The 22635-nt window shown below is 29.6% G+C and overlaps 2 protein-coding genes and 1 long non-coding RNA gene across 3 annotated transcripts; 1 reads left to right on the top strand and 2 right to left on the bottom strand.

Annotated features, from left to right (window-relative positions):
- The first annotated feature begins 2710 nt into the window (after window positions 1–2710).
- Window positions 2711–4193, top strand: LOC128667755 (uncharacterized). The gene is made up of 3 exons (XR_008403693.1): window positions 2711–2965; window positions 3073–3352; window positions 4111–4193. It is a non-coding gene; the product is annotated as an uncharacterized LOC128667755 (long non-coding RNA).
- A 55-nt stretch (window positions 4194–4248) lies between these two features.
- On the bottom strand, window positions 4249–8089 carry LOC103569307 (arginine kinase). The gene is made up of 4 exons (XM_008546537.3): window positions 6834–8089; window positions 6138–6495; window positions 5684–6058; window positions 4249–5623 (listed from the first exon to the last, which is right to left on the bottom strand). Exons 1-4 carry the CDS (start codon window positions 6872–6874, stop codon window positions 5276–5278), a joined length of 1122 nt encoding a protein of 373 aa, XP_008544759.1. The 5' UTR covers window positions 6875–8089; the 3' UTR covers window positions 4249–5275.
- Window positions 8090–19687: 11598 nt separating this feature from the next.
- LOC103569384 (putative gustatory receptor 28b) lies at window positions 19688–22393 on the bottom strand. The gene is made up of 5 exons (XM_008546668.1): window positions 22052–22393; window positions 20843–21276; window positions 20516–20768; window positions 19810–19968; window positions 19688–19747 (listed from the first exon to the last, which is right to left on the bottom strand). Exons 1-5 carry the CDS (start codon window positions 22349–22351, stop codon window positions 19688–19690), a joined length of 1206 nt encoding a protein of 401 aa, XP_008544890.1. The 5' UTR covers window positions 22352–22393.
- Between the last annotated feature and the right edge of the window lie 242 nt (window positions 22394–22635).

Raw genomic sequence — 22635 nt, 5'->3', positions numbered from 1 at the left:
AAACAACCTGTAAAACGACACTTAATCGATATATTTACATTGAATTAGACGTAAAATCGGTAAATGAAAAAGATGGAACTTCATGTAAACTTGGTGAATTACCGAAGTGTTTGGATTTAAATGAAACACATTCATCAAAAAAATTTAGTTATCGGTTGGTACATCTTTATTACATCTGAAATACAAATGATTTGTTTCTATATGATTTTTTTTTTAATTATAGCTTGACAGGGGTTATTGGTTATAACTCTTTTCACTACATCACATATTGTAGAAACTTGACAGGAAATTGGCGATTCTACAATGACCAACTAGAAAAGTCTAAATTTATTAGTGAACGCACGAAAATTGTACCTCATGGGATTTTTTACACTTTATTCTCACTGTAAAAAAGAAAAATATATTTATATATTTCAGGTAATTTCTTCAAATTTCTATAATTTTCTTTTATTTGTTCGATCAATTATATTATAAGAGAAATTTTTATTGTAACACTAAAAATAATTTTTTGTTTCGGTTCACAATAAAAATTATAAATAACTATTAACAAAGTCAGCTCATATTGAATTTTGAAAACAATATAAAAACTAATAAGTGTGTGTCTATATGACACACCACGTAAGTTACAAAACAGAGCGGTAAATTATAAAAGAGTAAATGAAAATAACATTAAAATGTTTTCAGTATTTTTAATACATAATTAATATTGATAAAACAAAATAATTAGTCGAGTGTATTAAATATTAAATAAATAAAGATAATAATAATAATATTAAAAGTGGTTTTCTAAGATTCTTTGAGGACTCTTTCGTTTCATATTTTATTGTGGCTTATTGACATTTCTCTCCGATAAATACCTGGATACTCTTACGATGTGCTAGATGATCAACAGGATTTGATAATTACTTGATAAGATTACTAATTTAATTAAAACATAAATAATAATGAAAACAATAAAAAATTTTAAACCTAGAGCAGACACTTGCGCATGCGCACAACTACTATTAGATCAACGGGCATAATTAAAATTTTAATAATTAATTATAAATATAAAAACAAACAAACAAACGCTATTTTTGGTGGGGTATTAACAAACAAATCAAGATAAATGGAAAAAAAATTAAAAAAGATAGAAAATGAGTATAGTCACCGCTAACTTCAAATAAATTTTTAAAAATTTATTTAAAAAAAAATAAAGAACGAACAAATAATTATTTATAGCGAACATTGACGAACAATCGACGAACAAACGAATTGCTAAAAAAAATTTGCCAAAAATCGAATTCCCCCCGCCAACTTAAGGGAGCTGAGCTCGAGCAAAGCAAGCGACTAAACTTAAGCCCAGCTCGCGGTTTCTAAACTTTATTTCATTCTGTCGTCCATTGAATGTCATCTCAAATCAAAACCCACCAGCTCGTTCATTGGTTCACATTTTTCAGACTTTGAATCTCCCGCCTTCTGTTCAAACTCCTGTCAGTTCCTCGGAAAGCTCTAGCTCTATCTCTCGTAACAACTGGCCATTAATAATAAAATTATTAAATTTCGATTTTCAAATTTAGCGCCAAGATGGCGCTACTGCGCGTCACTGTATTCAACGCTCGTTTGTGCTAAAGTGGGGGAAGGAGAATGAGTCGCAAAATCGATTGTTTTGTATCAACTGGCGGTTCGATAGCGGCAGTCAGTATCATTGACAACTTCAGTTGTAGTCCAGATCCTTGTCTACGTTTGAATTGAAACAGTATTGCAGTGGCGTCGTGTAATTATTCATAAAAGTTATTGCTTTATAGTAATTGTTTAACTAAAATGTGCAGTTTTTTTTAAATTTTAATTGTGAAGTGTCTGTGGTGTCATTAAGTGTTGAGTGTTCAGTGGTAGTGTAAAGTGTTGCTGATGGCTAATGCTGATGTCTTTCCAGTTCCTGAGCAAACTCATCTGGCATCGTCTGGTGGGAAATAGCAGTTAAGTGACGTTTTTTTAGCTGCAATACACTTGGAGCAATTTGAATCAAATCTCCCAGTGTATTAGGACACCCTTCTGCATATTATTTCTCCACCAAGGTTTGTTCAAACACTCAAGTGTTTTTTTTTAATATTTAAAATTTTTTTCTATTATATTCCATCGCCATTTTATTTTGACTTACGATTTTTAATTTTTGTCCAATTTCTAATAATTTATTTTTAAATATTTAAATTTACCGCGCAAATAATAATAATAATTAATTAATTAATTACTTTGGGTGCATTCGAAAATGCTCTAGCTCTAAATTCTACCACATGACATTTATATATTTTTTGCTATTCGGGACATTCTTATCATATCACCTGTGAATGATCTAATAAATGTTAAAACAAATTATTTGATTCTGTCGTCTACTGTCATCTCCATTCTCGAATCCAAATCCACCAGGTCGTTCGTTGATTTCCACTTTCCAAGATTTGAATTTCCCGCCTTATAGTTCAAACCCCTGTCGCAGTTCCTCAGCTTCGCGGCTCAACTGACGGTAAAAAAAATTTTCCCGCGCGAAAATTGAATCTCTGTCACATGACATTTTTTTGCTACTCGAAAGACATTAACTTATCATTATCACTGGTAAATAGACCAATAACAATACACACTAATGAATTATAATCTTATCTTTGAAATACAAATAGATTCTTTGATATCCCCATCAGTTATTATTAACTCGGTAAGTTATTATTCAAAACCTATACTTAAAATGTCACAATTCCTGGGTTGGTTGCTTAATCTTTTCATTTATATTAAATACCACAAATATGTGATAATTTAATATAATTTTCTTTTTTTTTTGTTTTATAAACTACTCGCTGTCATATTTAGTCAGTCACTTGTATATACAACACTAAACATTTATATAATAAATATATTTTAATAATAATTATAGTTTAATAAACGTTTAAAGTAATTAACGTTTAATTAATAATCTAATTAAGTGAATGGGTCAAAGGTAACCGATTATAATTTATCAGTTTTTTTTTTCATTAACATTCGATAGCGCGAATGTTATTAAATATTTAAAATAAATAAATATATATAAATATTGTTATTGTGCAGTGAATCTCATTAATGTAATTAAAAATACATGTGATTTAATAAAAAAAAATGCATAAATGATAATAAAACAATATAGATAAATAATAATGCAGTCGGTCAGTGATAATCTTTCATTTGTAACTTTCTCCGAGAGAATAATGGAGTCCGAGTACTTGGAGACGTCTTGGAAAAATAGACTGCAATTTTTAAAAAGACGAATTGTTTATTTTATAAGAGAAGTTACCAGTAGATATGGAAAGAAAAAAGGATACTCGAAATTTCTAACTGATGAAGAAAAAAGGTACAAATTATTTATATATCCCGGGAAATACGAATTATATATGATCATATACGGGTGATACTGTTCAGCCGATATTTAATAATTTTTTGAAACCGATAAATTATAAAAAAAAAATATTTTAAAAAATTGCACTTGTAGTTTTTTTAATTTTCTATATGTGCATATTTTTAGTTTTTGATTTTTAAAATTTATTTGTTGAAAAAAAAATTCAAAAATTATTAATTGTCTGTTAACTTCAGGATTATCATATGAGACCAATGACAATTTCCAAAAGGTTTCATATGTAGCCATATATGACTATATATGATTTGATCAAAACATATATAGCCTTATATGGATATATATATATATATATAATTTTCGAGTAATTCTATATATGGTTATATATGACTATATACAAGTGTGAATGCAGCAGATATCAGATGAATTTAAAATTATAAATAAATAGAGTAAATAATAAAAAAAATAATATTTAAAAAAAATGCACTTATTAATTTCAAAATTTTTTAAATGCCCATTTTTAAAAAATTTTATTTTATTAATTATTTACTCTATTTAATAATAATTTTAAATTTGTCTGTCATCTGCTATATTCGCACTCATTATATGACCATATACTGTCGTCTAAGATTGGCATAATTTGACCTATATATGGTCTCATATTGCCAATTTCCACATATGTCCATATATGATTCGTTTTTCCGGATAAATAATTATCATAATAAATTAAAATTCATAACTAAAATAAAAATTTACAGATGGCTGGCTAATGCCGAGTATGATTTATCAACTAGAGCCAGTATTCCATACAGTTTTTGATACATTACTTAATAAATGGAAGAATAAATCATTGATAAAAATGAAACTAGTACATGTACATATACAATATATATATATATTTTTTTTTAATCAGGTGTAATTTTTATTTCTGTTCTTAATTTAGCATTCAGTACATCGATGTTTGTTTTAAAACTTTAAATTATTTGATTTATATTTTAAATTATCGTTAGCAGAAGGTACTCATGTGGGTTCGTGTTATTTTATCCAGTCGAGTGAAAAAAAAATTATAATATTTCACTTCTATTTTACTTATTTTTGATTATCAAGATAACAGAGTAACACCGCTAGTTATTAATTACTAATGCAAGCGACTAGTTAACATCAACATCAATGGCGATTTGAACATCTGCTCGTTTATTTATTTATTTGTTTATTTATTTAACTGCTGCAACTAAATAGATTTTTTTTATTTAAATTATAAACGGCATAAAGTGCGGTATAAAATAAAAACTAATTATTTTTATTTTACTTATCAGTTTTTAAGCTTAAATTAATTAAAATATTTAGCTGCACACTAGACTTGCATTAACAGATATCATATAATTTAAAAATAATCACATAATTTAAATATAAATAAATTTTCTAATTAAATAAACTGTGCGTAAGCATTGAAAATAATTATAAATTTTCTAAGCTTGGTAACTATTTGTAACACCAAGGGTCAGTTTTTCACACCGGGTTTATTTTAATCCGGATTTAAATTAACATCAATACTATATCTATATATGTCAATAATATATAGATATAGCAGCAGTAATAATTAAAACCTGGATTAAAATAAACCCGGTTTGGAAAACTTTCCCCAATTCAAATAATAATTAGTGTTAATTAACGAACTTTATTTATTTAATTAAAATATTTAAAATCGATTAATTAATCAGTCGCTATTAATATTAATTTGACTGATAAACGCAATTAATTTGTACAGTTAATCGTACGTACTGCACTAGGGGACCATTATGGGTATTGTAGTTTGATTATTTTTTACGGGGTAATACTGGACCGCGTGTTCGCGTGTTCAGAGAAAAAACAATAAATAAAATGTTTATTTTATTTCGTTTAATTAAATATTAATTAAGCGGCTTAGAGCTCTTTCTCGATCTTAATGAGCTCGGCGATACCGTCGTGCATTTCTTTGACTGCCTGGTACTCAGTGAGACCAAGACGACGTTTGTTGGAGATGTCGTAAATTCCACCCTCGGCTTCGGTGTGTTCTCCGCGGGTACCACGTACTTGCAGATTGAATTTAGATGCAACTTCTTCGAGCTTGGCCTTGTTGGCGGCCAATTTCGGGAGCTTGATGTGAACTGAAGCGCGGACTGTTGTTCCCAAATTCGTTGGACAGAATGTCAAGAAACCGAAACGTTCATTGTGAGAGAAAGGCAATCGTTTTTCAATGTCGTTTACTGCTGTTACAAGACGGCGGTAGACCTGAATTAAATTAAATATTATTTTATTTGTAAATAAAATAAAATTTGAGTTAAAAATTACCTGTCCAAGATCACCACCCATCTGCATTGAAATAATACGCAAGTGATCTTCTTCGTTGCACCAAACGAGGAAAGTTTTAGCGTCGTTGTGGAAAATACCGCGACCTGTTGGCCAGAATCGGCAGGCGTTAGCAGCCTGGAGGAACCGGTCACCCTCTTTGAAGAGGAAGTGATCGTCGATGAGCTTCTGCTGAACGTCTTTGCTCATTCCAGTCAACGGGTAGAAAGTTCCCTTGAGTTCGCCCTCGAGTCCGCTCAAGGTGCTGGAGACTTTCTCTTCCATCTCTTTGTACTGAGCCTCTGTCAAGCAGGGGTTGAAGGGGTAGCCGTCGAGAGAACGACCGCATCTTACACGAGTTGACACGATGTATTCACCCTGAGAGTAAATTTACCCCATTAACCACCAGATATTCTTTACATGAAACAGATGTCAAGTTTGTAGTGAAAATACTCACGGTCGGGTCGAGGTTTCCAAGAGTATCAGCGTCACCAAAGTCCTTTGGTGGATGCTTGTCAGTCTTTTTGAATCCGCCGTGGTAGTCATCGATGACGGGGTCAAAGAGATCGGCGAACAAAGTGTAGGACTCGGCATCTGGGGCGTAGATTCCAACACCAGAGTCCAGGTTCTCAACTCCGGACTGTATCACATCCAGCAAAGTCGACCCGAACCCAGTTTTCTTGGTCTTCAGGGCGTCGAATACTTCCTTAGTGAGGTACTTCTTCAACAGAGACTTGCTGTCAGATGCAGCGAGCTTGCTGAACCCAGCTTCCAATTTGTCCAATACTGCCTGGTCAACCATCTCGTTTTTTTTCCTGCAATCACAAGGTACTTGCTGTACTTTACGGCTCATCATAAATTATAAAACCAAAAATTATACTAAATATATAATATTTTTATGTGTATAAGTACACTCTGAACTTTTATGTCGACAGTCAACTGTCCCACCAGCGACCGTCTTTTATTTTATGGCATTCGCTCACATGTCTTTTATTAGCCCGCATTAAATCTAATACCCGATGACAAGATAAATATCTAGTAATAAAAATAAAATAAAGTGGCTCATCTTCATGCATGTGATATATATTAAATATATGAAAAAAAAATATTTTTTGAATTTTAAATAAAAAAAGGGTGCGCTAGTGATACGTACTCGTCAGCCGGAGCTGTATCCTTGGACGTGCATCCACCCATGATTGATAAAAAAAAATTTATTTATTCAAAATTCCCACTCACGTGCACAATTTATATCTATACTTATTTTATTTATATTTATATTTGTTTATTTAAAATTACAAAAAAGTCGATTGTTAAAAAATTTAAATAGAAAAATACTTGACGTTTGTCAAGTGGTCCCACCGTGGTCACACCGTAATAAAATGCACTGAGTGAAATTGTTATAAGATTTTAAATATATATATATATGTTATATATATTTATATTAATAAGTAATAATAAATATTAAATATTAATATGCGTTAATTTGAATACAAGTAAAGTAGAAAATACAAAAGTACAAATGCGTAAAGAGGGTGCGGTGCGTTTAAGAGTCGCGGCGTTTTATTTTATTGTACATTATATATTAGATATCATATATATATATGGGTATTATAAACTGTACACTACATGCAACCAATAGCCCGTATCAGACCACTACACTTTTACAATAAATCCTTCACCAAAGTACAAAAGATCCCAACAAAGATAAAGATTATTATTATTTTTTTAAAAAAAATGTCTCATATATACGTAATCAAATATATACTTTCAGTTACGTAGTGTAAAATTATCTTAATACAATTGTAAATATATCTCAAAAATACTCGTCGACTCTTGCGGGCGTGGTATTTTTTATAAATAATTTCCACAAGTCCAAGTACGGTAATAAAATGTCAATATAAAACAGAGTAATTATAATAAAATCACGAAGGAAAAATACTGATCCAACTGGGACTCGATAATTATCTTGGTACGGCAATAAAAGTCTATCCCCGGTCTAGGTGTAGATCTAGATCTAGCAGCACAATATTTAAATCCTAGTCCCACGTAAAGTCTCGATTCAAATATGAACGGGCGTACGATTCTCTAGCTCTAGTACTATACTAGTGTACAAGTAGGGTGGGGCACGCAGCCTGGTCACAGAACCACCCTCTGGCTGTTGCTCTCCATGTCCGTGATGGTGATCCAGCAAGTGGCGCTGATGTGCTGCCTGGATTTAAGGGTGAACTGCCCGGCTAGAGGATCCTTTGTGGCTGGGAAACCCGAGACAGAGACCGAACTGGAGTCTAATCCAAACTTTACAAACGAATCCTGGGTAAAATGAGCCGGAAAATTGAACTGTATATATATGACTATGACTAAGCTACCCGACTACCATGAGTACACCCGCACCGAGTCACGTAACGGTCGATAGAACGACGCATCCTTATCCGTGAAAATTTTACCCTGCCTACCTGTCACGCTTGCGCATTGCTATCATATATATTTTTTTAAATATATAACTAGACTGTACATACAATTTTAAATAATTTTTATCTGCTCGTTATTTCAGTTTGACGACTGTGATAACGATTGATAAGATTAGATCTCGGTGATCATCTCTGATGAGGCATAAAGATGTTTGATAGAGTACAAGTTAATATATATAATATATAACAAAAATCAATAAATTAATTGCTGATGAATATTCAAGACCTGGAAAAACGTGACCGTGAAAAATGTCATGAGTTTGTTTTAATTTAAATTTCATTTGTCTTTACATTCTTGTATCGACTAAATAACCGATAGATATGAAGTACACATGCACAAGGACGATTTATTTATATTTTTAAAATCGAATTTAAATGCTGATATTGATATGAAAAAGTTGCATGACAATAAGTTAGCAGACATTTGATAATATTTTTATTATTTTTAACAAAAAAATTATTTTTAAAAATTGCACATATAGTTTATCAAATTTATGACATGTGCATTTTTTTCGAAATATTTTTTTTTGTCATCTATCTGTTAAAAAAAAATGTATAATTTCAAATGTCTGCTAAATTTACTGTCATAAAAGTTTCTTGAGCGCATTGTGATTTTAAAGGAAACTCAAGACCATGTTAAATATTTATGGAGACTTGAGCTTGAGGGTAGACGTCAAGATGGAGAGTGACGTATGGTAGTGTAGTCAAGAATATTTATTTTAGGAAAATTAAATCTGCTACACATGTATCTGCTACATACTTGTCTCGAGTTTGAGACTAATGATTCCCGGGGTTGTGATGGACTTGACTCTTTGTGACGAGAATAGAGTACCAGGGTCTGGTACTGGTACTCTCTTCCGCTACTGAAATTTTATTACATTTAAAACATTTCGTCTTGCAAAGTTAAGAAGCGATTAAATATACAGTAAAATTATATCGCAAAATTACGTAAATTGATAAAATGATTTTTTGTCATAAAATAATTAGCAGGCTCATAAAATTTTGCTATCTAATCTGCGAAACTTGGAGGATTTTCAAGTGAAATATTTAGCGAGTTGAGCAAAAAATTTTATGATTATAATCTAGCGGGTAAAACGTGTTTGCACTGGAGTTATGTTGTAAAGAGATGATCACCGAAATTGCTATGACAAACTCTCAGCTTATTCATGCTCATGTACATACTTGACGCGCATAAATGATTAATTTCCGTTTTAAATTACCAGGCATATAATGTGTGCTCATTTTAAATTGTCTTGTGCTATACAGTAAAAGTTTTTTGATTTTATCATTTTACAAAATTTTTTATCTCTTCTATAATTAATAATTGGCTTCAAAATAAAAATATGTGTGAATGTAGCAGACATAAAATTTTAAATTATAAATAAATAGAGTAAATAATTAATAAAATAAAATTTTGAAAAAATGCGCACTTGGAAAATTTTGAAATTAATTAGTGTATTTTTTATAAATAGTTTTTTTTTAATTATTTATAATTTTGAATTTGTCTGGTACATTCACACTCGTAAATATACGGAAGTTACCACAATTTAAAATTTACGGATTTTTTGTCACCAAATAAATTACAAAAATAAAAAAACTAAAAAAATACACATGTAGAAAATTCAAAAAACTACAAGTGCAATTTTTCAAAATATTTTTTTTTTTATAATTTATCGTTTTTAGAAATTTGAAAAATTATCAGGTCGGCTGACTTGTGAATGTAACAAGCGGGAATTTTTCAAATTTTTGAATAAGTGAATAAAACGTAAGTAGAAAAAAAAAAATAAAAAAATGCGCATCAAGATAAATGGAAAATCAGTACGCGCATTTTTTAAAATTTCATTATTGTAATTTATTTAAAATTTAAAAAATTTCTATCTGCTACATTCACTCCATGGCTAACCAGTATCGCATAAAAATAATTTCTTTTGCAATTATTATTATCAAATAAATATGACACTATTGACAATAACATACCAAGATATCTTTGTTGAGCGATCAAATTTATCTGACTATTTATCGCAACCAAATATTTTATCATCATCTATATATAAATATCTATAGTACAATTGATTTACTGACTTTAACTTAAATTTATTAGTCTGCTCGTCAGTTTAAATAATTCCTATAAATCTAGTCTATTTTCGAGTGAGCATCAAAAATAACCGGAGAAAGTTTTTTTTAAATTTTTTTAGCAAAGGGGTAGAGAGCACCACTGGACGAGTTATGTAACGACTGCACCCACTGAAGATATACTACTATTTTTAAAACTATTAAACCTAATTACTCTAATGAATAAAAAAAAAATTTACTTTTATTAAATCTATAGACGCGATGAGCTCGACTATTGATTTAAATATTAAATATATATACATATATATAATAACAAAAATCTATAAACAAAACACGTCAGTCTTTGAAAAGTGCGCACTTGATTTTGCAAAAGTAAAACCAGGCAAAATGGTCGAAAAAAGTAATTAAGCTAAATTAGAACAAAAGGTGGAAATTTAAAAATAAAAAAGAGTCAAATAAAACTCACCCTTGCAGCTTAATGAAAAAGATACAGAACAAAAGCAGTAGCAGAGATGCAGGAAGAGAATAGAAACTTTTTAAGTTATAAGTTATATTTATATATAATTAAAATATATACGTGTCGACTAGGTACACGGATCGCAACGAAATACGTTCTCTGAGTTTTGCTTCGACTACTCGGACTCTCGGCTCTCTTCTACACTCTTCTACTCAAAACCTCCCCCTCCCCCTCCCTATCTACCTATAGCTTATTCTTGCGCCCCGCCGAGTACCGATTCCTACTGGGGCTATACATAGTCCTCACACCACCCAATCATTTATATATATATATATATACATACATACATATATATATAAAAATACCAACACATATTTAGACTCTCCAGCCCTTCTTTCATCGTAATCGTTGGCCTTCAACTCCCACTTAAACAGAATCGCTCATTGAATTTAGTGTTCGTAAATTTCCGGTTCATTATTATTGTCACCGCATTACTCATTATTATTATTATTATTACGACCAATAATGTCTAATTTCCTGAACAACTACGATACTGCAATGTATGTCTAAGCTCTCATCGGATTTCACACGTTCAAGGCCTATAAATATATAAATAAATAAATATATCTGGCTGCTGTGAGCTGATTTAAAAATTGTTAAATTGCATTAAGTCCCGGTGACAACAAATAATACATATGTACTTATGATATTATATATATACATGTATATAAGGCATTCCTGCATGTGTAGACAAGAGAATCCAAGTATGAATGTTACGAAATCAGCTGTTATGCGCGGTTGCTCTAGGTCATGCAGCTATCCCACACAATTTCCCACCACCCACTGCCCACTACCCTTTTCTCAGCATCACTTGGTCTGTTACTTTGCGCAGCTGCTTACCAACCCTCTATCTATATACTTTATTTCTAGGTCTATTCTCACAAATGCTACATATGTATTATTAATATATATATGTATGTATTCTCTGTACTCGGCAAACTTGATCTCAGCAGCCGAACGAGCCCGTGGGAAAATGAGGGTCACATGAGTTAAATCAATAATATATGTATTAATAATTATATATGTCTGTATATATATATGAATTTTTTTTTTAAAAGTTGACTACACTGTAAAAAGAGCGGTGTTAAAATAAAATAACACTGGTGTAAACGGTGTAATTTCACGGTGTTAAATCTGTAAAAAAAATCCACGTATAGAAATTAGAAAAAAAAAATATAAAAATTTAATTTTACGTCTACTATTTCAATTACCAATAATTTAATTAATTAATAAAAGTAATGTTTAACTTCGTGATTAAGTGAAAATTTAAATATTTTCCACACTGAAAAATATTTTACCGGAAAATTTTTTTAACACTGGCAAAAAATATTTACACTGGTGGTGTTATTTTAAAACCGTTATCGGTGTTGAAATTTAACACCAAAAATTTAAAAATCATCGAATAGACTTTCCCTTTTTTTTACAGTGTATAGATTTTATTAAATTAAATTATTAAAAACAAATTAAACGGTTGATAATTATCAAGGTAATGGTAATTGTTACCAAAGTATTTCCGTAATTATGAAACAAATTTAGTCTTATATAAAAACGCCTACACAACGTAACAAAGTCTTTATTTAGAGACCTTGGCAAGTGCCAAAGGCCTTCAACCTAGTCTGAAAAATATAAAAAGCTACCAGGTGTTTTAAATTTATAAAAATTAAAAAAAAAATTTTGATACTTAAAAATTTTAACGGATGATTGATTAACTTTTTAAATTATTATTTATTGGCATAAAAAATTTATGGAGGATATATAAATTATTTAGTGATAAATAATACGAACCTCATTGTCGCTAAAATTAATTTTATTTTATTTAAGTGTCTTGTGATTCGCGTCCTCATGTTATATAATTTTTTTTCGGGTTTTGTTTACTTTACTTTATTTATAAAATTAAATTATATCTCTGGCAAGGTTAAAAAACACTATATTAATTTATGAGGCTACTTTATGTCTATTTGTATTGCAGTTATGATTATTATTTATAAGCGAGAAAATAATCGAGGGATACAGCCAAGCGATCGATCAGCCTCGTGTGTGAAACCGCGAATGTAATAACGCTCCTATCATGTCGTCACTACTCTTTATTTTTTAATTTTGTATGTGTATTTATATACAGAGCCGAGGAAATTGATTGAGCATAATAAGCGATTAATGATAAAATAATAAACGCTATTGATTTTAATATTTTAGCTGCCGAGTCATATCTACTGAAGCTAATGCTGCTTCATATATATTTTAATCACTTTTTTTTTTTTTTTAATAACTTTTTTTATTCCATTCTATTTTAAATCTAAACTATTAATAAATTCTTTTAAATTTTTGAATAATCATGAATTTATCAAAATTAATTATTTTAATTAATAATTGATTTTTATTTAATTGACTGATGTCGGTAATTAATTCATTAATTTTACTTTAGTTTTCTATTTATAAAATTTATCAATGAAATTTTTTATTAATAATTGAGAATTATTATTGAATTTCAATATTAATCAATAGTTAAGTTACCAGTAGTGGATAAATAAAATCTCTCGTAGATATTGGAGCAGCTGCAGGATGTAATTAGATAAATTGACGGCAATTTACTGCTGTAATTGTTCGCTAAATTAAACACAAAAATTAGTGTTTTCAAAAGTTGACAACTTACTGACAAATTTCTGAGAAAGTTGACATTCATTAGTTTATGAAAAGTTGCCTTCAATTTCCCGGCAAGTTCACGATGTTGCGGCAGTAGATTTTAACAACTTGCAGTCAATAGTCAATAGTTATAAAAGCTCAAATTGTCATCAATTTGATGGTGAGTAATCGAAAACTTAAATACCAAAATTTTGTTTCCAAATTGACTGCAAGTTCTCGTCAACTATTTCACCAAGTTTTTGCAGTCAACTTGACATCTTATTGTAGATTTCCTCCCCCTCGTGATCAAAATTGCTATTACGGGTCGCGTTAAAATTATCATCGATAAATTATCTAGAGTGATGATAAGACTGAACATTTTACGATCTGCTAAACCGACAAAAGTTACCTCTAAATTTAAAGAGCAAACGTTTGCTTCATAAATTTTTGCAGTAAATTTGCTGTCTCGGAAGTAAATTAAAATTACATTGAAACTCCAATTGCTGTCAGGAATTAATAGTTTTTAAAAAAATTTATTATCGATATTTATGATTTTTTTTTTTTGTCACAATGATATTTTTTTTTTTTTTTATAAATAATTAAATGACTTAATTGATATTTTAAAAAATGTTTGTGAGCAATTTGTCAGACACGTGATGTAAAAATACAGCAAGTGGCGAAGGTATAATTTTAATCAACAATAAGAAATTTAAAAATCCCAAGAGTGTAATCTGTTGGCTGACAATGATGATAGGGTTGTTTTATGTTTATTTTTTAGGGAAGGTGTCAATGCATTGTCATGTCTAAGACGCGTGCCGACACGTGACTTTCCCGCAGATCAATTTGTCACTGCTCTTATTTACTTCAAATATTAGAGTCTACTACTTTATACATTTATTTTAAATATAAATATTCTCAGATGAATTAAAACTGACGAAAATATAAAGACGATTAAGGGTAAGAACTCAGTAAAAAATGAAATTGCAAAGATGGGAGGAGTCGAGACAGTATGGATTTTCTCCGAGGATCAGGTGCAAGAGACACATCTGCAAAACTCGTGTTGTTTGTGTGTTCCCAGATATACTCAAATACACTTTTCATCGATTTGTTTCAAATTTTTTTAAATACTTAAATACTTAACAATTTTTTTACCCCCAATAATAAATAAATTTTTTGGCCCGACAGTTGACCAGTAGCAGAAACTAGCAAGCGACAAAATTTTTGAATATTTTTTCTCCCTCTTAATTCCATTTATCAGGCTGAGAATCGATTCGAAAAATTTGATTGATTGGAAGTATTTTTTTTTTTTTTATAAAAATTAAAGTCTAAATGGCGGCATAGGCAAAAATAGTAGGCGTGTTGTCGGTAATCACGCGGGTTGAATCTCAATTGGTGGTCTCGACAAATACTTGAATTCGAGGGTGTGGCTTGTTTTGAGGGTGGAATTTACCCTTAACAACCGCGCACTGCGTTGTCCCATGGACCAGATCTAAATCTTATCAGATATCTTATACCCGTTGTCTTGTCTACTTGACAAGTAATTTACACAGTCTTAGTGCTATTAATCCTATTTTTAAAATCTGGATTCATTTATTTTTACAGATAATATATATTTTTTAATTGCAATTATTTTTTCCCATCACCAAGTGCTAGCTTAATTAATTTATTTATTTGAGTAAAGAATATAATCTCGGGGTAGTTTATTTTTAAAAGTATCGTTGAAAACAGTGGGATAAAAAGTGTCGTAAATAAAAAATATCGTCACCGGTGGAACTATTAAATGGAATATTATAGTAAGTATGGAATCGAATCCATTTAAATGGCTGTTTTAACATAAAAGTTGACAAAATATTTTACCCCACTGATATTTGCTTTTAATAAATTTTTAATGATCCTGCATAACTCATGGTTTTATGATTTACTGCTTCTCTAGTGCACTGAGAGAAAAAATAACTTTTTCAAATACTGTATATTCTTCTCACAAGAAATTATGCTGAGGAAATTTTAAATCTAACACAGTTTCAATGGAAAAATTTGAAGATTTCATTCAAAATCATTTTCTTCACTGAATAAATCCCGCCAGCCTGAGTTATGCGGCTTTTTTTTTTCGAAAAAGTGCATAGAAAATAATGATACGGAAGTTAACCGACGTCTAATAATTTTTGGATTTTTTTAAAAACGATAAATTTCAAAAAAAAAAATATTCCAAAAAATTGCACTTATAGTTTTTTTAATTTTCTACAAGTGCATATTTTTATTTTTTTTTTTTATATAAATTAAATTGTTGAAAAAAATAAATAATCATCTGAAAATCCCATAATTCGATTATTTGTTCAAATACTTGGCAATTCTTATGGGAAAAAAATCAAAGGGGTAAAATATTGACACAGTGTGATAATTAAATGACTTGTAGCCCTTTTTCGGATAAATATAAACACAAACAAAATATTTATGTACATAAAATTTTCCAGATTAAAATTAATGAATAATAATAATAATAATAATAATATTTATAATAATTACAATAATAAAATGGAGCGTGAAGCATTACATCCAATAACGACGTGTTGCAATTTAAGTGTTCAATCTCGAACCCGCAGGTGTGTAAATTAAGACCTCAAGATAAATTATAACCAATCGTTGTTAATTTTCTTTTTTTTTGGTGTAAAGAATAAATTTTTTCAGAGAAAGAGAAAATTCGATGAATGTAAGTCATAGTGGGTCTAATGGAATAAATTCAACGGGATCACTGAGTACACTTTCGCGTGAGGAACGCCGACGGCGAAGACGAGCCACTCAAAAATATCGAACCGCCCACGCAACTCGGTAACAATTTAAAAATAATAATAATTATTTGAATTTTAAATAAATAGACACTCATTACGAGAAATTATTTGAATAGGGAAAGAGTAAGAGTGGAAGCATTCAATCTTGCGTTTGCTGAACTGAGAAAGTTGCTACCGACTTTGCCGCCCGACAAAAAGCTTTCCAAGATTGAGATTCTTCGGCTGGCAATTTGCTACATCGCGTACCTCAATCACGTGCTAGAAGCATAAAGTATTATAATTATTATAAATGTAATATATAAAATTTAATTTATTTCCGACCAGTTAAATAAAATTGTAAAGTTGTCATCTACTTACACATCAAAGCAATTAAATAGTTTATAATTAATTGATTTAAACTCAAGTGACGATGATGATGATCATCTATATCAGTCGGGCATCTGGATCTGGACTGTCCCTAGTATCGAAAACAGCATTTCTCGATTCCCTCAGGATTACTTGAAGCTACGATAGTTTTTTTCCTTTCTCTTGCATCTATCGTTAAGTGAAAAAGAATGAGATTACGGAGGCCAACTTCACGGATCGTCGCCCCTTCTGACCCCATCAATTCTTTCCCTATTGTAGTTTCCTAATTCACGAGTACTCGATCGACGATTTAACGTTCCATCGGACTTACACGGCTAATCCAATAAAAATATATCCAAATCCATCAAACTAAATAGAGTTTTTTATTGCTTGATTTTTATAAAGACAGTTTGCTACATCTATTTTATATATTTTTATATATTATATATATCGTCGTTCTCAGTAGAAAATTGTCTAGATCCATTTTTGTAAACTATACAGGAGAGAAGATTTTTTTTTCAAGACATAATTTCTCTTACTAATGCAGATAGAAGTATTTTTTTAACTGAAGAGAAATTTGGGCAGGTCAAAAAATCACGACCCTCATATTTAGGAAAATATTTTTTATATAAATTTTTTAAGTATCGGTTTCTTCTTACATTTTTTTTTAGAATTAGGCGGCTTTTGTGTGACAACTTTCTGAAGTTAAGTTTAGAAAATTTGAAAAAATATGCAAGCCAAATTTTGACAAAGTATTACGGCGACTTTTAACAGGAAATGCAAAAAAATTACTCAAGAATGTGGGACTCGAATTTTCATACAAATAACGATGAATAATTTATTTAAAAAATTTAAATCTAATGTTGATCGGCATTACTCATTTGGATTAAAATTACGAGGTAAGTTGTTATTGACCCAGACAACTGTAAATAAATAATTTTATATAAAAAAATCGATTAAAATAATTTTTTGAATACTTACATCTCGCATTAACGTGTAGCCGAGACTTATTAACCCACAGGGTGAAAAGCTAAGAGGATTTTGCAAGATTTGAATTGAGAACTGTTGAATTTTTCGGCAGAACTCAGCATCTTGTGATTGAATTTCAAATTCATGAATTATTTTTCCAGTCTGTTTCCACTTTTTTTAAAAATTTTTTTATTTTATTCATTTAAAGTTCGAATAAATATATAAAGTGATTAATACCTGACTTATTGTTTTGGAGCAAGCCTGATTGATGAACATAAATTTCAACCCATTGCTTACGACCCAACTTACTAAAACTATAAATCTACACATTTCGGCTGTGTTTGTCAATTCTGTATTTAAAAGTGATAGATATAGATTGTAGAGCATAGTAGTTATTACAACAAATGATGAAATTATCGTCATTACTAGTTGAATTCCAAATATTTGTGTTATTTCATCACACAGCAAAGTCAATTCTAGGTGACTGTTTCTGAAAGTAATTCATATACATATAAAATAATATGATTGTGATTTTATAGAAAAATATAATTTCTCCGTGTAATTATGATGATAATTTACTTAAGAATTGGGAGAACATAATTAAAATTTTTCAATGTATTTCTTGACAAAATTGCACGATTCTCGACAATTTTTCTGTTCTGATTAAACTGATTGGTTGATATTGATAGATCTTCGAAAGGTATAACTTGAAACTTCAAAAGTGCCGCGTTTATATTTTTAAATCTGAGTTCCATGTGTCGTATTAGTAAGCAAAAGCTCAAGTCAATTAAAGAATTAGCGTGCATTGCATATTGAAGCGTAAAAATCACAGCAATGTTTTGTAGATAACTCCAACGGTTATAACTCCATAGAGTACTAATAAAATTTAGCATAAATACACTCGTCACCCAAGAAATAATCAGCTTTATAGAATATTTGTAAGCCTGTTGATTGTTGATCCTCATTCCTAAATCATTCAGTTTTTTATCGACTCTCAAGCATCTCATGTTAAATGTCCGTGCTCGCTTTTTTACAAACATAATTAGTTACTTAGTACAAACATAATTAATTATATACAAGTATGGAATGATACAACTATGAACATTATTAAAATTAATTTTTTTTTCAAAACCACGAATTATAAAAAAAAAAAATATTTCAAAAAATTGAACTAATTTTTGAAATTTTTTTACATATGCATATTTTTTATTTTCATATGATATTTGTTCGGTGACAGAACTGAATATTCACTTGAAAATTTTCCACGAATTTTAAAATGAACATTAAAAATAATCACGAGATATAAAACTCACCCAAAATTCCTAAAAAATTTGACAAATTTAATATTTTACCTTTTTTCAAAAATTTGTATGAATTTCATGTCTTATAGAAATTTTTGATGTGTTATCAAGATTCGTGGAAAATTTTCACATGGCTATTTTGTCGCGTAACTGATTTGCCAAAAAAAAATCCGAAACCTGTCTGCCAACTTCAATGAATACTTTTGAAATATTATTGCAACAGAACAATTTTTTTTTAGTCATACAAAAAAATACTTACTTTTTTAAAAATCCAACCAAGAACAATGTTAACCCATAATATCAGAATGTTAACAATAACAGTGACAAAAAATATATTTTCTTGATAACTAAACCAAGGTAAATTGTAGCAATACCACATAGTATATCCCAAAACAGAGTAAAAAGAAGTAACGATTAGTATAGAGTAGAAAGATGTTTGGAAAAATTCAAAATTTTTTATCGGATATTGAAGTAGTTGATGCCCAAAGATCCAGTTGGGTACCAAAATGGGTAGCAATGACTCGATTAAATTCTTCGGCTTGTACGTTAATTTAAACATGGCGGAGTACTGATTGAAATGGAGTGTCTGAACCTGTACACTTGATAAACAAATGGACTCTGTTACATTTTATTCAATTTCCGAGCTTTTATCTATTATTTTTTCCTTCTAATTAAATACTCAACGACTGGCGGTAGTTAATACATTAGCGGTTACGATAATTGATAAGTTATCTGATGTTCATACGGAATAAACATAATTTATTAAAAAATGTACCCAGTGGATTATTGTCACTACATATAAACATCTTAATTATTCATATTTTTAATTACGCTAAGATATTCAATAAGTAGTTAATAGTAATAATGATATGTATGGTGTATTTTCAGTGTAGTGATGATTATTTTATGATTTTAAACTAGATTACTTTCTACTGGTTTGGCGCCATTTGGATTAATATAATCAGATAAGTTGTTATTGTTCCAGCAAACTGTAAAAATATTTATAATTATTTAAAAGAAAAGAAAAATTTACGTTTATTATTTTACTTACGTCTCGAACAAATGGGTACCCGAGATCAATAAATCCGCATGGCGAAAACTTCAATGGGTTTTGCAACATTTGTAACGCAAATTTTTGAATCGTGGAACAGAGTTCGGTATCCTGAGATTGTGATTCTAATTTGTGGATTATTTTGTTTGTTCGATCCCACTTGAAATAGAAATTTTTATTATTACATTTTTTATTTAAATTATGTATTTTCAATGATCCAAAAAAATCGACATAACTTTTTTAGACGTCACTCAAAAATTTTGAAATTTTCCGAGCATGACACTGCATGTTTTCGTAAATGACTTTTCGTACAATCTTTACTTAATCGCGACTTTTTTTCACGATAAAAAAAATTACCAGCGATTTAAAACAATAAAATTAAATAATTTATTTCAAAATTGAATTATCCCTGAAATGGAATATGACCTTAACAATATATATATTTATAACGTATTTTCCTTGTGTCCCATTTTCTAGTTTTGCGTTCACATACTTATGTAATCCGAGAGTGAAAGAGTATAAAGCAATATTAATATTTAAACGAAAATTTCCAAATTTTCGGTCGTCTTCAAAACATTTTCCATTATGCTAATTTTTGGAGACGGTCCAAAAAAAGTAAAACTGGAGTTTTTGAGGAACATATGATCGAAAAAAAAATTAGTCGGTTTTTATATGGATCCTCGTATATGTATATGACTATATATACCTCATGCACAGTTTGGGCAGAAATAAAATTAATGAATTGAAAATTAGCGATGTTAATTACAACCCAACTCAAAAGTACGGAAGCTTCATATATTTTTTCATTATTTTTAATTTTCGGATCCTTCATTGTCAAAAACAAATCATATAGGGTAGCAGTAATTAATGTAAATGACGACACCGTGGTCATTATTATTTGAACTCCAAATATGTTAGTTATTTTTTCACACAAAGTTGTCAGTTCTAAATGAATATTTCTAAAGAATAATTTAACATTTTAATAATGTGATAATTTTTTCTATTTATAACACAAAGTACTTAACAAATTTACTTGAGTATATGGAGACTGTTACTGAGACGTGATGAAGTTTGATTACAGACACCACAACGATTGTCTAATATTAGCTTATTATTTTTAGTCAATATTAAGTCATTACTCTGTAGCACCGTGAACTTCAAAAGAGCCTTGTTAATTTTTCTGAATCTTATACTCATGTTGTGTACCAACAGACAAAAAGTTAAATCAATCAAATAATTCATATGCGTTGGATGATGAAGAGTGTAGGTGATAATACTATCGACAACTATTTCATCAGATTCGATGTTCCATATGATTGTCAAAAGATTAAGTAAAAGTGCAGTGACTATCCAGATTATTGTCGTGATCAGCGAATATCTAAAAGACCGCTGGTTGTTTACTGGAACTCCTAAATTTTCAAGTTTTTTATCGGCTCTCATGCATCTTATATGAATCATCCGGGCTTTCTGTCAAATAATAAATTTATCTATTGAATAATAAATAACATGGGTAGTAGTGCCAAATATTGACCCGGTCCCATTTAATGACCGCGTTCTGAAACTGTGGCAGAAATTTTACTCTGCAAAAGTTAAAATACTTTTTACAGATTGAAAATCTTATTTTCTTTTGAAAACTCTGGAAAAGTATTATTAAGTGAAAAAAAATTATATAAAGTCTTGAAAAGTCAAATTTTGTGACTTTTCTAGAAGAATTATTAAAACTTTGGGCAGAAAATTTTCACAACAAAAAAGTTGTTTTTTTGAAAAATTTTTTTCATGTAACATGAAAATATTCTTAATTTTAGTAGATTTTTCTGAATAATTTTGAAAAACTTCTTTTATTGGCAAGAAAAGTTTCTGCTCAAACTTTTAATAAGTCTTAAAAATTTATCTAGAAAATTTTCCATGTTTTACTTCTCAGAATTTTATATTATTTTTTTTGAACTTGATAATAATTTCTGTTTTGAAAATTCTATAAGAATTTCAAAACTTTTACTTTAAATTTCTAAGAATAACTTCCACTTTTTCAAAGAAAAATTTCCACAAGATGTCCTATAAAAATTAGAAAAATTGGTAAATTCATCACATGAAAAATAACCATGTTTTCAATTTTTCATAAATTAAAATTTCCCAATTTTCCCATTTTCAAGGATATTTCAATACCCGGTCATCAAATGGAGCTCGATCAATATTTCGCACTGCCGCTTCTTTATTTTGATTGAAATATAAAAAAATTTCTCACATTTCGAAAAATCAAACCTAAAATAATATTTATAAAAAATATCCAAGCATTCACACCAATAACAACCCAGTATATATTTTCCTGATAAGTAGCCACAGCTGCACTCAACGAATATACTATCGCCAAACTCCAAGTAATTACATAAATACATATTATGAAAACAAAGTAAAAAAATTTCTGTAACACTACGAAATTATTTTGGTTACATTGTATCATTTGGTGACCGAATGTCCAATTGCATATTAAAATAGGTAATAATGCCTCAGTTAAATTGCTCGGTTTATTTATTTTTTCAAACATCACACTGTTGGACTAGACACGCACTTTTGAACTCACAACAAGCAATGCAATTGCACGACTGTTACATTTTATTTAATACTCATGCTTTTATATATATTTTTTCTTTTTTCTTCACTTCTAGTCTATATATAACTGGAGTAGGCTATAACATTTACTCATTCATTAGTGCAAGTCCGAGTGAACAGTGAATTGTCGTTCGATATTTCATGTTCGTATCTACACATACATATATACAAATACCTGCATATATATTCATTAATGAAATAGCCTTTTATTTTGAATTC

Source organism: Microplitis demolitor, chromosome 5 (assembly GCF_026212275.2).
Source record: "Microplitis demolitor isolate Queensland-Clemson2020A chromosome 5, iyMicDemo2.1a, whole genome shotgun sequence".
Taxonomy (NCBI): domain Eukaryota; kingdom Metazoa; phylum Arthropoda; class Insecta; order Hymenoptera; family Braconidae; genus Microplitis; species Microplitis demolitor.
This window is presented reverse-complemented; position numbering and strand designations above follow the sequence as displayed.

Coding starts and splice junctions, on each gene's coding strand:
- LOC103569307 (XM_008546537.3), bottom strand. CDS start 6,874: ATGGGTGGATGCACGTCCAAGGATACAGCTCCGGCTGACGA. Junction 6,059..6,137: donor TTGGAAACCTCGACCCGACC/GTGAGTATTTTC, acceptor ATTTACTCTCAG/GGTGAATACATCGTGTCAAC. Junction 5,624..5,683: donor TGGGTGGTGATCTTGGACAG/GTAATTTTTAAC, acceptor AATTTAATTCAG/GTCTACCGCCGTCTTGTAAC.
- LOC103569384 (XM_008546668.1), bottom strand. CDS start 22,351: ATGTTTGAAAAAATAAATAAACCGAGCAATTTAACTGAGGCATTATTA. Junction 21,277..22,051: donor TAGGTTTGATTTTTCGAAAT/GTGAGAAATTTT, acceptor ATTATTTGACAG/AAAGCCCGGATGATTCATAT. Junction 19,748..19,809: donor GGTACCCATTTGTTCGAGAC/GTAAGTAAAATA, acceptor ATATTTTTACAG/TTTGCTGGAACAATAACAAC.